The sequence below is a fragment of the Leptidea sinapis genome, chromosome Z, assembly GCF_905404315.1.
Source record: "Leptidea sinapis chromosome Z, ilLepSina1.1, whole genome shotgun sequence".
Lineage (NCBI taxonomy): Eukaryota > Metazoa > Arthropoda > Insecta > Lepidoptera > Pieridae > Leptidea > Leptidea sinapis.
The window spans coordinates 16,893,882-16,908,668 of NC_066312.1; the positions used below are offsets into that span (position 1 = coordinate 16,893,882).

Below are 14,787 nucleotides of genomic sequence, written 5' to 3' on the forward strand. Positions count from 1 at the left end.
CGCCGAAATAGGTTGGAAGGCCTTTGTCCAGCACTGGACATCTTCCGGCTGATATTAGGATGGTGTACCATTGGTAGGTAAATCTTATAAATTTGCGAATAAAATGTACCCTGTTTGCCTTTCTTTAAAGTCTCATGATTGATTAGTTTGGGTCGAAAAGCATTTGCATTTATAATATTAGATTAGAATGTCATTCATTGTGATCAGTAAATACGTTCCTGATCTTTAAACGGTCAAGAAAAGCGAAAATTTTCACACGGATAAGGTTCTATTTATAAATTACATAAAATAAATATTAATATAAATATTATATTTTTGTTATTTTCACTAAACAACCACTTCAAATAATTTTCTATTGTTAAATAAAAATGAAACAAATTCTCTTCTTTAATTTTCTTCACTTGTGCTGGAACTGCCAACCACTTTGTCGTACACTGCCGGGATAAAATCATACTCATTACCGTACATATCTTCATTGAGTGAGTTCTTTAGATCGTCCCACGATAAATTGAATTCGGGGTCGAATAATCTGTATGGGCAAAATTTATGATTTAATTTTTTCAAATGCTTTAAATATATTTTTTTTTTCAAATGTTTACATTACATGGTTCCTACTATTAAATTTTGTGACGTATTAATATGTGGACAGAATTCTTTTAATAATATGATGATTGAAATATTTAATAAAATTTGAAGAAAAAAAAAAAACGGTTTCAGTACATTTTTAGAAGCCGTATTCGGAACAGTGACAAGTAATTCCTCTAGTGTAACTTATTTTTTGATGTGAAAACTTCTTTAGCGCCGTTGAGCACTTTTCTTGGGATCGGTATAAAATGTTTAGCTCTCTTCAGGACACGTGGCCAGCTGCAGAGCAATAAATAAATATTCTAATCAACTAATAAAATAATCTTTTATACTGATAAAATATAAAGCAATTCGTGCGAAACTAGTCCCTAACCCTTCCAAAATATTCACAAATGCACAACGTTAATGATAGCTATCATAGTTTTATGATAATATAAAACAATTCAAATAACAAGCCTATTTTTCAAAAAATTATCAAATATTAAAATCAATCGAGAATTTTTTTCGTAATCGTGTTTTCGAAACTGCCATAATTTAGTTGGAACCGTAGTATTTGTAAAAGTACTTTAAGTAGATTTTTAGGTCTATAGCGCCTTAAGTTTTCACCCATTTCCGGAGTGCACCCGTATTCTTGGTGATTTTAACTTTGTTGCTTCTTCTTCCACAGAGACTCAAAAAACCGCAAACAAGCGTGTTTTTAACGAATAATTTCTCGATATACTTAATTCATTTCCTGATTTAATCGATTTACGCATTTTGTTTTTACAATGCATCTATTGGTATTTAACTCGATTTTTAGCGTTTCTGTTATGATATGGATTTGAAAATAAAGATTTTAAATCTATTGAAATGCAGATCTGGTTAGGATTAATTGACAGGTGACATAAAATCTGTATACTATAATCTTAGATAAGAAATCTCATATTGAAGTTAGAAAGAAAAGATGAACAGACTAACCGCCAGTTGCACAAAGCATATTTGAAGTTAATGTTTCGTTATATCACATTATTAATAATTGTAAAAATGAAAAAGAAAGTGACGTAGTATTATATTTAATGAAACATTAACTTTAATGATGCTTTATGCAACTGGCGGTATATCTAGTAATTAAAAAAGAAACAAAAAATCATACAGTCATTCTATTCGTAGTCAGAGTCATAGTCAGAGGACCAATAATAGTTAAACCAAACTGATTTTTTTTACACAATTTTATTAATGCTTAAGGCAGAAGCAATTTTCCTTTAAGTTGTAAGTCAAAGGTCCTGAATTGTAGTAGTTGGGTTCCATTGATTTACAAACTAGATTGTATAGTAAAAGCGAGTAGGGATGGATATTTACGTATTTAAAAGTACTAAATTGTATAGTAAAAGCGCGTAGAGATGGATACTTACGTATGTAAAAGTACTAGATTATGTAGTAAAATGTAGTAGGGATGGATACTTACACATGTAAAAGTACTAGATTGTATAGTAAAAGCGAGTAGGGATGGATACCTACGTATATAAAAGTACTAGATTGTACAGTAAAAGCGAGTAGAGATGGATACTTACATATGTAAAAGTACTAGATTGTAACGTAAAAGCGAGTAGGAATGGATACTTACATATGTAAAAGTGAAGATAAATTTGAACGGGGTTACTTCATCGGAAACCGTTTGGTAATGGGTAATAACTGATAATTAGTAGCAATTACCTGCTAACACAATTCATGAAGCCCCATAAATGCTCGGCACTGACTGAATGAATCATGTTAGTGAATCCAGTGCAGTTGGACCATTGTGCATCTGGAGCCATCATCAAGCCCACAACCTTACCCTGACATATTAGTGGTGCACCATACATTCCCTGGAATACGGGTAGTTATTACTATACCTATTACTATGAGATAAGAAAAATGTAGATTGTTAAGTCACTTATTGAGAATACATACTAGGTTGAAAGCAAGGCTAGCAGTTATTTTAGATTAACCATTTTTTCGACTCTCTCTTCTTCTTTTTATTTATTTATGAAAATGAGGGATAGGACGAGTAGGACGTTCAGCAGATGCTAATTGATATGCCCTGCTCATTACAATTCAGTGCCGCTCAGGATTCTTGAAAAAACCAAAAACTTTGAGCGGCACTACAATTGCGCTCGTCACCTTGATATAAGATGTTAAGCAGGGGCGTGCATATCATATAGGCAATAAGGCAGTGCCTACCTCATTATGAAACTAAATAATTATAGTGTTAAAGTTAATTTAGTTTAATTTGGTTTTGTTATTTTATAACCAAACTTCAATTGAACCCCACCATATTTTTTATCCTAAATAATAACTCCATGCTCAACTGCGACTAGTTAGATCTACAGTGGCTTCCTTGCTAGAAAACAAATGCACGCCTCAAATGCATTTGCCCACTTACTACAGCGCCCTTCAGACCGAAAACAGTAATGTTTACACATTACTGATTCATGGCAGAAATAGTCGCCGTTATGGTACCCATAATCTAGCGGCCATCCTTTGCATAAAAGGAGCCTCCCAACCCCTTTTATATTACTATTAGTTATTTTTAAAATATCCCACACTTTTGGGATTAATTATACAAATTAAATTTGTAACCAATATTTATGAATGAAGCGTGACGTGAACCCGCGCCTCTCGCGTTCCGTCCGATCGCTCTTACCATCAGATCCAACCGTTCGAGTGACGCATGGATCGTAAATCTTGGTATGTCTTTTTCAACTCTCAGGCTGTGGCTCCATCTACAGGATTTACTTTACAGTAATTGATAACCTGCTCAACCCCGATTATTGCATTCAAATCTAAACTATTTATTTGTATTTTAAAGTGATATCTCTCACCTTTGGGATTAAATCATACAAATTAAATTTGTAACCGAAATTTATGAACGAAGCGGGATTCGAACGGGTGGTTCAGTTGGTAAGAGCACTCGGACAGACCCCGAGAGGCGCGGGTTCAAGGCTCGCATCGTTCATAAATTTTGGTAACAAATATAATTTCTTTTATTACTTTAAATATAACTTGAACGGCAACAAATTATTATTGCAGTTAAAGAAGTAAGGCCTAACTTCGTAAATGGTAAGCTCATTTTTTAATAGTTCACATGTGGACACATACCAGTGGGAGGCTCCTTTGCACAAGATGCCGGCTAGATTATGGGTACCACAACGGCGCCTATTTCTGCCGTGAAGCAGTAATGTGTAAGCATTACTGTGTTTCGGTCTAAAGGGCGCCGTAGCTAGTGAAATTACTGGGCAAATGAGACTTAACATCTTGTCTCAAGGTGACGAGAGCAGTTGTAGTGCCGCTCAGAATTTTTGGGGTTTCAAGAATCCTGAGCGGCACAGCATTGTAATGGGCAGGGCGTATCAATTACCACAAGCTGAACGTCCTGCTCATCTTGTCCCTTATTTTCATAAAAAAAAATGTAATCTGAATGAAAACAAATTCATTTTTCTGAGTTTATTTTCTTACCCTTTATATAAACTATAATAGATTATTATTGCAGTTGTTTGCATAATGAGCGGGGATGTTATTGTACGATATTCTCATTATAAATTTACAACAAGAACAAGAACTAAGTACTACGGCGGAGCTGCACTAACGATGAATAAAACATGCAAACAGTATTGTTAAGAAAACTTAACGGAGTTTCCTATAATAGTCTACCGGGTATCAAGTGTGCAGCGGGAAAATAAATAAGATTCTTTCAAAAAGAAAGCAGTCTTTACGAGAAAATAGTTTATAAGAAATTGATGTGGATTACCTAACAAATGAAGTATTTTCTTTGATTAACGCGAGTCTAACACATTTAAATAAAACACTTTTAAAGGATTAAAACGCGTGTAATTGTAACTGTTTTACATTAGATTTTTGCGTAAAAGTTACATTTTTATTTTAGTTAACCCGACGTTTCAAGATCTTTCCAGATCTTAAAAAATAAAGAGAATATACTGCAGATAAAATATTTCTATATTTAAAAAATTAAGAAAAATTTTCATCTGCAGTCCCCCTGAAAACGAGATCTGGAAAGGTCTTGAAACGTCGGGTAAACTAAAATGAAAAATGTAACTTTTACGCAAAAATCTAATATAAAACAGTTACAATTACACACGTTTTAATAGTTTAAGAGTGTTTTATTTAAATTAACACATGAAACTTGATAATAAAATACATTTAAATAAAATTTTAATTTGTATCACTAAGTCTCGGTTGCATCGTATTACCTATTATAGATAAGGTTAAAGTCAAATTTAACGTTAACTTTAAAATAGTCTGCGGCATGTGTTACACCATCGTATTCCTTGACATAGTTAAAGTTAAAACGTGAAATATCAATTCAATATCGAATATTCATTTGAAACTTATGACAAATCGCTATAATATAGATATTTAACATTAACAGATAGCTTTAACTGGCGAAGATTGGACGGTTAGTTAAAGTTATGACGTCATCTAAAAATTTTCAAATGGTGCAACTCATTTTTAGTACGCTATTATTAGCTTCATACGTATGTTAGTATATAACGGAATCTTTGTACATGATTTTGACCCCCTTCGAAACGTTGGATTAAGTCGAAATTTGGCATAGTTATTGAGGACCGATGACAATTTAAAATAACAAAAAAAACTTTAAATTAAAATTAAATAATAGTTTAAAAAAAAACAAAAAAAAATACGCATTTATAGAAAATCCCACTAAAAAATAGAAAATAAATCTTAAAGTTTTTTTCAAACTATTATTTATTTGGTTGACCGATACCGTAACATGTATGTTATTGCTAAAGTAAGTTGGTGCAACCCAATCTAAAAACACACGATCTATTCACATTTCACATGTAAATAAAATAGTTTATATAATTATGTTAAGTTAATAATTTATCTTTGTTTCTAGAACAATTAGGGATCTGAACTAAGTTACTAACTAGCTTCGTTAAGAAAACTTTCTTTATTACGCGTGCCTCACGTTTCTACTAATTAGAGACTGCTTTGTTTATGGTTCGAGTAATTTTAAATTGAAATAATTTGCTATTTGCAACAAGCTGAATATTGATAACATGAGACATTTCTTAGCTTACAAAAATATGATTTTACACAAATTGTAAACAAAATTTATGAACGATGCGAGACTAGACTCGCGATCTCTCGGGTTCCATTCGAGTGCTCTTCTACTGAGCTAACCGTTCGAGTGACGTATCTTTTAAAAAGTCTCGATATTCATTGTTCAATTCTCAGATTGTGGCTCCATCTACAGGATCTACTTTACAGTTATATAACCTGCTCAACCCCAATAGTTGCATATTAGGAAATTGACTTGAGATGTCGCTCTTTCAAATCTAAGCAATTTGTTATTTTTTTAAAGTGAAAACGCTCACTTCTGAGATTAATTACACAAATTAATATTAAAATTTATGAACGATGCGGGAATTGAACCCGCAACCTCTCGGGTTCCGGCCGACCGCTCTTTCACTGAGCCAACCGTTCGAGTTACGCATGGTTCTTCAATCCTGGTATGTCTTATCAACTCTCAGGTTGATTTTTTAAATAATAACATACTTTTATGGATATAGAGACAATAATCTTTCAATTTGTTAAAATTTAACTATTACAATTTGCCTTTGATACCTTTTATGATCATAATATTATGTGTGCGGTGATTTGCTATATTACAATTTCTATTTTAATTTTTTTTTAAGATTTTGTGGAAATATTTAAGTGTTCATAAAAATTTGGAGAAATAATTTGTAATTTAGTAAGTTTTCCGCAAATTGTAAAAATAAAAAGGGTAAGTTGGTCATTACTACATAAATTTATGTTGCGGTTGAATTTGTTAAGTTTTTAAGAGGTTTTAATTAGATGATTCTGCTTATTTTTTTGCGTCACATTTAGTAGTTATCAATTAAACCCTTTTCTGTTGACAAATTAATATTATATTTCGTACACACCTGAATTATATATCAGTACCTACCATTTCTAGTTGAGATATACCGGGTAGGCATTACCTGGGATATTTTCCAGAATATATGGACTAAGGCTAATAAAGTACTATTTCTACCTGAGGCAAGTAGAAAGGTCTACTGCCTACCAAGCTCTTTCATATTTAAACCTTATTTTCTTTCTCCTGAAGGGTATCACGGAGGTCATGGATAGGTATATAAGACAGGATGCTCTTAGCCCTTTTAAATTTTTCAATATGCCTTCTGTAGAGGCAGAGGCAGAGCAGGCGATACAAGACAAACAAATAGTGTGCGTCTGTGCGTTCCTAGACATTGAGGGCGCTTATGACAAGACCCCTTGATAGTCAAGGGCCTAATAAACAATAACATAGACTCCACCACTGTCAAATGGGCAAGGCTCTCAAATCTCAAATATCTAATCTCACTCCATGGCACATCACTGGCAGAGTTTGCTCACAAGGAGGCGTTCTATCGCCACTTCTATGGACACTAGCAGTGGATGAACTACTCTGTAAGCAGACCTCAGGGCTGATACAATAGGGCTTGCAGACGACCTAGTTGGAATCATCAGAGGGTTCTCCCAAAGCCTATTAAGCTCAATATTGCAAATCCCGCTATACACTATTTCACAGTGGTGCACAGCTAACAAACTCTCAATCAAAGCAGGAAAGACTGACTGAAAAAGAGTACTTAATAAACTGAAGCCTCCCAGTTTCCCTCCCCTCACTTAAATGCAAGAAAAATATTTAAATGTCACGAGTAAGTATAACACGTAAATTAATTAAAAACCAAAATTAATTAAAAAAAAGATTAATAGATTCACCAATCCACAGACGCTGCATAAAATATTATTTTATGCAAGCATTCAACATTACGAAGATAATAATATCTATAATGTATAATTATAAATGTATGAGATATCGTAATATTTAACAACATAAGACAGGATAATCCAGCCGCAACAAGTCGCGCCCGTTCGCCTCACTCCACCATATTTTAGGTAAGAGAACGACCCGCCCCACGACACTGCTACAAGTATTTACATTTAAGCTAAAATGGCGTAGCCTGCCACAAGAAATCGAATTATAGAGATATCAAATGTCAGAGATATCTGTATTTAAAAGTAGACTATACTACGACTTTTTAAAGTAGGTAATCTAAAATTAATAGATTAGGAAACTATTCATTCTGAAGTTTTAGAATTGAATTGAATAAGGTATAGTATAATTATGTTATTAAAATTACTTACATGACATGGCTGAGCTATTCTTTCAGTCTAAAAAAAATAAAGTAAATTAGATGCCACTAGACATTAAAATCTTAAGCGTTACGGTTAAAAACTAAAATCTTAAGGCTTACGTTAATTAAGAAGTTCAATAAAGGTGAAGTACAAAATGTAATATAAATGTTTTATTCCGACTTTTAAGCTTCGTTATACAGATTAATGTGATAGTATAATAATCTTTTTTCACTTGTCCAACTGATTTTGTCTGAGGGTTGTGATGTAGGTACCTATGTTAAATTGGTACTTATTTACAGCCGTTCCCAATATACTATCTACAGATAGAGATAAATTACTACCTTCTACTGTCAGTATAAGGAAGTAATTTATCTTCTATTTGCTATTTCCATACAAACTTCTATCGCTGGTAAACTATACGTCGTCCCATTGACAGACAGCATGTACGGATAAGGTGAGTTACCGTCGATAAGTTTATTGGGACAGAAAAGTCAACGATAGTTACGATTTTTACCTCAAGTAAGAGATAGACTGAATATTGGGAACGGCCGTTAATAAATTTAACATAAAGCCATTCACTTCTTTTTTGACAGTCTCACACCAATTCTCATACAATCTTTTTCGTATGAATAGCAACATAATTCTGTCATGATCTATTATTTTTTAATCAGCGACTGAAAATACTTACATCTCGTACGCATATGCAAGCATTTTTATCGAAGTATCCTGTGTAACCAAGATTTACAATAGCTTGCTGAAACTTTAAAGACAGCGTCTCGCACCATACACTTCGTTTCGAGATATCCACGTACTGGGCTCTCAAGTTTCTTTGCAAAAGAAACTTGTTACCTGAAAATATTTTATCCTGTAAAATTATGGAAACTTTAGTGTAATTTTATTGACTCCTTATTTACTATATCAACTTTAGAGACACACGGTAAAATAAGCGTCAGAGAAACTTCTTAAGCTATTTCTATATTTATAAATGACTGTAAAATGTGCAACAGTAGGTACGACGCCATTGCAACATAATTGTTGTTCGGAAGATATGAATGTATATAAGTGACAAATCATATAAGAGATTTATCTATCTTTGACAATTAGTTAATTTGATTCGTGCAAATTAGTTGGCACTCAAGCAGTGTCATCTAACAGTTGGTAGCATCATCACGGTAGACGGTCGTGCCCTATAGGTATAAGTCAAGAGCGCTAAGTAGTAGTTCGAGTAGGTATTACTTATTGTGTGTTATTTATGTATTTATTCTCCCTAGATACCTAACCTAGGGGTAACGCTGCCCAAATTGTATTGAGTCAGTTATTGTTATAATTATTAGTGGAAACTGTAAAATATAGATATTTAAATTTTATTAAGTGAGTTTAAATTACCAACGCTTTCTACACATTAAACAAAAAGTCCCCGCCGCGTTTGTTATCGTAACGCGATAAACTCACAAAGTACCGAACATATTTACCAATTGACGGGGTAATTTATCTGATTTTAGTGTACATACTATCGGCATTATGAAAAATCCGATATTTTATGCAATAGCTGTGCGAATGAATAGAATCCTAAAGTTTGTCTGGTCCATACAGGCAATATATAATACCTATATATATTTCCAAAAAGCAAGTCGAGATCAGTCATCAGATATGTATTACAATAATAATTATAGAAGCAAAATTAAACAAACTATCTAGCTAGTATACAACGATATATTTCATATTGTAAACTCAGAACCAAGAAGTTGTCTAACGGCCGTTCCCAATATTCAGTCTATCTCTTACTTGAGATAAAAATCGTAACGACGGTAACTCACCTTATCCGTACACGCTGTCTGTCATTGGGAGGACGTATAGCTTACCAGCGATAGATGTTTGTATGGAAATTGAAATTCACGAGTCAGAATATAAGGCGATAAGAATGACTTATCGGGTATATTGGGACAGCTTCAGATTATTGACAGTAGAAGGTAGTAATTTATCTCTATCTGTAGATAGTATATTGGGAACGGCCATAAAGGCAAAGGTTTTTTCTTATCCTAATTTTGGACACAGTAACTCCTAAATTCGGAAAATAATAATCTTACATTTTTGTAAAAGAAGTGCCATCCAGGTATTAGACATTCCTCATGAAGAGACAATGGTATCTCTCCTTTGTAGTCTATTTTAATTCCTCTTGGTGGTATTTCGGTCAAAATGTCTGGAACCTTGCGATAGAGTATCAAAAATGCCGGAGATTTTTCTACAAAGTATCCAATTTCGTATGTTTCGTTTACTAAAAATAAAAAATAAATTGATTAACAATGAAAACACTGTCTTATTAAATAATATCGGATCAATGAACCACAGAACTGTATAACACTTACACAGATGGATTTCTATTTTAGTAGTTGTATATTTATAACTAGTGCCCTATTTCTCTACGTTTACTTATATCTTAATAATACATATAAATTACGTGACACATTGTTTGTCCGCAATGGACTCCTAAACTAATGAACGGAGTTTAATGGGGATTACTTCATGAAGTGCAGTTTGGTCCAACTTGAGAGATTATGTTAGAAAACTTTTGATGATTCATAATATTTTTCATTCAATTTATTTCGAAAGTTAAAAACATATATGATATATCTATCCTAGTCCCAGCTTCACAGCTATTGAAAATACTTTATAATAATATGTAGTGTGTGGCAATAACAGTTTTTTAAGAAATGCGTTTAGTGAACATTTATGTATTATGTAATCATTTAAATACTAATTTTAATTTCTTTCTGTATGTTTTCTGTATGTACCGGCTGATCGCCGAACTCTGAATCGGCTGTACCAACTTTGACCGAAATTTCACTGGAAGTATGCTCAAGTAAGGAGTAATTAACATAAAACTAAAACTCCTGAAACGGTGAACAAAATACAATTCAATGATATGTATTGTTTTTTATTGTAAGAAAGTCTTATTTTATTTATCAAATGAAGTTTTGATAGAACTTTTCAACTGATTTTTAGTGATACGCCCTGTCAGTACAGTGCCGCTCAGGGTGCCATAATTATATTTATTATTATTTATTTAATGAAAATAAGGGACGAGACGAGCAGGACGTTCAACTGATGGTAATTTATACACCCTAATGGGTATCATCAGTTCAATGCAGTGCTCAGGATTCTTGAAAAACCGAAAAATTCTGATATATTCTATTCTGATTCTGACCGAAATGAGATTATAAGTCTCATTTGCCCAGTAATATATATAACTGCTTAATGTGAGAAAAAACCGCTTCTGTGTTATCCATTTTCCCGGTATCCTATGCAACGAAGCCTCTTTAAATAATTGGAACTTACTCCGTGGCAGCACAATTTTTGACACTTGTACTTTAATACCACGTCGTGGATGTCTGTAGGATGAACCAGTCACGATGGTTATGGATCTATAGTCGTGCATCTCAGTCGTTGGATTGGTGACGCATACAGCTGCCGTTATAACCAAACTCCTTGATAAAAGAGTCCCGACACACACACCACGGTAACGAGATGCAAAGTATACCTAAAACAAGAAAATTTTATTACCATTGCAAGTGATTATGAATATGCTTCCGGCAGGGGCGTATACTGTTTTTCAAGTAAGGTAGGCACTGTGGATCTAACTAGTCGTAGTTGAGTTTTGAATGTGAAAATATTGCTTACCGTATGTATTGAGTAGGTATCTAGCGTAAGGAAATTTTTTATGAGCAGGTGTTAAATAGAAGTTTGGTTATAAAATAACGGAATCAAATTAAACTAAATCATATGATTTATTCCGGTTTATAATGATGTAGGCACTGCCTGATTGCCGATATGATATGCACGCCCCTGGCTTACGGCTTGCTGTTATCAAGTAAGTTATATTATGATCCTAAATTGAGAGTATTACACACATATTGGGATTTTACAGCAGGGTATTGCGCAGGGAATGAAAGAAGTCTTGGATCATTGGAGGACTAGTGACCTGCTTTCGAATTTGAAAATTTATTTTCGATATAAAAAAACTAAACAATTTGTTTTTTTTTACGTGATATCCTTAACTAAAATGATACTCTTACAGAAGAAGAGAATCATTCTTAAATACGGAGACTTCGTTCCAATACTATAGCATGAAGTCCTACAGTTTTTTATAATTTACAAAATTTCAACGAACCTACATCCATTTTTGAAAAATATTTACTAATATGGTAACCACGACCACTTCTTTAGTTTTTTTTATCAGTAAATGTGTTGTGTGATCATCATATCATATCAACAATAGCTGATCAGGCCCCCACTTAATTATTACCGTTGTAGTGATTTTAAATTTATTTATTTTATGACATAAATCTTCTAAATCTAAAGTACCATAATGCATAATCTAATAATAGCCCAAACACATGTTCGGATGTGGTACGGCCGAACCAGCGGACAGTCCGGTGGGCGCTTCGCACCTATTGTTGCCGCGTCGTACTCCGTACGGTCCGGACGGTAACAATAATAATTTTGTGCGATGGACAATGCTACATATCTTCTAAAATGATCCGATACCAGACCGCGTTCGATGGTTTGGCCGTACCAAATTCTATCATGTGTTCAGTTCATTCATAATGAATACAAGCAAGTGGTATTAAGCATTGCTGCGAGCATTACGCCAATTCTAATATCCAAGATTTGCGACTGTAGCAATTCAATATTAAGGTATAGTAATACTAATTTATAGATCATTAAGATCTTGCATGACATCGATTTCGTGTTATAAAGCGTAATCAGAAATTAGAACTTTCGATTAACTATCCATGTATTATGGCCAACGCTATTCATAAGTATTCATTTCATATCACCGTTCCATGTGATGATAACCTTGTGAAAGCTGAAATGGACAAATTGTCGAAGTACCTAGACTTAGCACACGAGGTTACTGACATGTGGGAAGTTGATTCAACAATAATTGTCCTAATAGTCGTTTCCGTAAACGGTCTTATAGCAAAGAGCCTCGACCATCATCTCAAGAGGCTCTCACTTAATAACTGGATAAAGGGTCAGTTACAGAAAGCAGCTGTATTGGGAACGGCAGGCATCGTGCGGAAGTTCCTCAGTCTGTCGCCCTAACCACCGGCGGAATTGTCGTGAACCAACGCCGGTGGGACTCTATTTTATATATTTATATTTGTAATATTGTTTTTTATAAATATGTTATACATATATAAATGTAGAAAACAAGATAAAATTGTAATAAAGAGAATAATAATATTGACACACTTTTACAAAAAATAATCTTGCCCAAACTAGGCATAGCCTGTATAATACAAGTACAAGGGTACAAGACAACGATATAATTAATACAATATACTTACTTAAACATACATAAATACATATCATTGCACCTATCGGGATTCGTACCCGGGACCTCTAGCTTAGTAGTCAGGGTCACTAACCATTCGGCTATATCGGTCGTCGAATTATATATTATATATTAATATTCGTTATTACTCACTTAAATATTGTTACATAGATTACAGGGTAATGTTTAAATTGTGAAAATACTTACAAGAAACGGTACTGAGCCTTCAGTTGGCTTAAAAGGTTCTCGTCCATAACATAATGTTATGGCTAAAAATAACACCACGACTATAGTATTTCTGCAAACATAATATTAACAACAAAATTCATGAGATCTCTGTTTTAATTATAACAATCAATTATTTTTAGTGATATTACCGAATATGTGCGATGAATTCCATACACATATTGAAATTGTAAATATTCAACAATATTTCATTAGCAGATATGAACGCTCCATGTATTTTTCAACGATAACAATTTAAAAGTTTACAAACAATATCTCGTTATATTAAAACCTAATTGATTTTCGCTTTACTGATTGCATCGGAGTAAAACTCTGGTTAAGCTTTTTCGTGTTCGACCCCGGCGTATGAAAAGATAGGGTTGTCCCAGGCCTATGAGTGTCGATATAGTTGACTGTGGCTTTTGATGTAGAAGAGTTACGCAAGATTCTTACAACAACAGCTTGACAGTATTATACAGAACTAGTGTTAGCCCCGAAGTTGAAATAAGACCATTATTCTTTTAATTTTTAAATATCAACTTAATCAGAGTTTATTTGTCAAATCCTATTTAACCTCTATAGTGTTTGTGTATGTGTATATTCTGTGCCATTCAAGCATTAGAGTTATTTTAATTGTTTTAATGTATTTGTAAGGCATTTTATTTGCACTTTTTCTCCGTATAATCTTTGATTGTGTTAAATTCGCGTTCATCCATTTGTTTTCATTTGTAATCGTTTTTTTTTAAAAGGGGTTTAAAGTTTTCTATATAGATTATTATAACCTATAATAGTTTAGTCTCGAGAACGAGCGCATATCAATATCAGTGTACCTGCAGAAATCATTACTTCAGTAAACTACCATAGTTCGATTTACCACATCCCACGCTGAATGTGGATTTTGCAGAGGACTCCACTGCAACTTAAAAACCTTCCATACCTGTCACAGCCGACCTTGACATTCCAGCCTGATAAAGCGACTCAACCTACTAATCTACAAAATTGATCGTTATTTTATGCTTCACCCTGGCATTGGTATTTGTGTTCGCTATAGCCTAAACACATAATCGTATTTGTTACGGTCAAACCATCGGATGCGGTCTGGTAGCGGACTATATACGATAGTATGTCACATTGTCCATCGCACAGTATTAATATTATAACTGTACCAAGTGCAATGAAGGAGAGCAATCGATGCGAGTTGCCCATTGGACCGTGCGATGGTCCAGTTGTACCAAATCCGAAAATGTGTTTAGGCTCTATAGTTACGGGCCAGTCTACTCTCAGCTGCACGTAGATGTTGGGTTCTCACGGACACAACCGAATAGGAGTGGTAGTGCCATGTTGGGTCCTCACGGACACAACCGAATTGGGCCGGCACGCCCGGAGAAATTCCACTCCCCCACTCGAAACCGGCGTGAAATAGCGGCTATGCCGCTGTGTTT

The 14,787-nt window shown here is 33.9% G+C and overlaps 1 protein-coding gene across 1 annotated transcript; it reads right to left on the bottom strand.

The window, feature by feature from the left end:
- Positions 1-293: 293 nt before the first annotated feature.
- LOC126979123 (uncharacterized) lies at positions 294-13,563 on the bottom strand. The gene is made up of 8 exons (XM_050828335.1): positions 13,498-13,563; positions 13,328-13,418; positions 11,119-11,320; positions 9,870-10,057; positions 8,471-8,647; positions 7,792-7,818; positions 2,278-2,429; positions 294-529 (listed from the first exon to the last, which is right to left on the bottom strand). Exons 1-8 carry the CDS (start codon positions 13,524-13,526, stop codon positions 388-390), a joined length of 1,008 nt encoding a protein of 335 aa, XP_050684292.1. The 5' UTR covers positions 13,527-13,563; the 3' UTR covers positions 294-387.
- Positions 13,564-14,787: the final 1,224 nt, after the last annotated feature.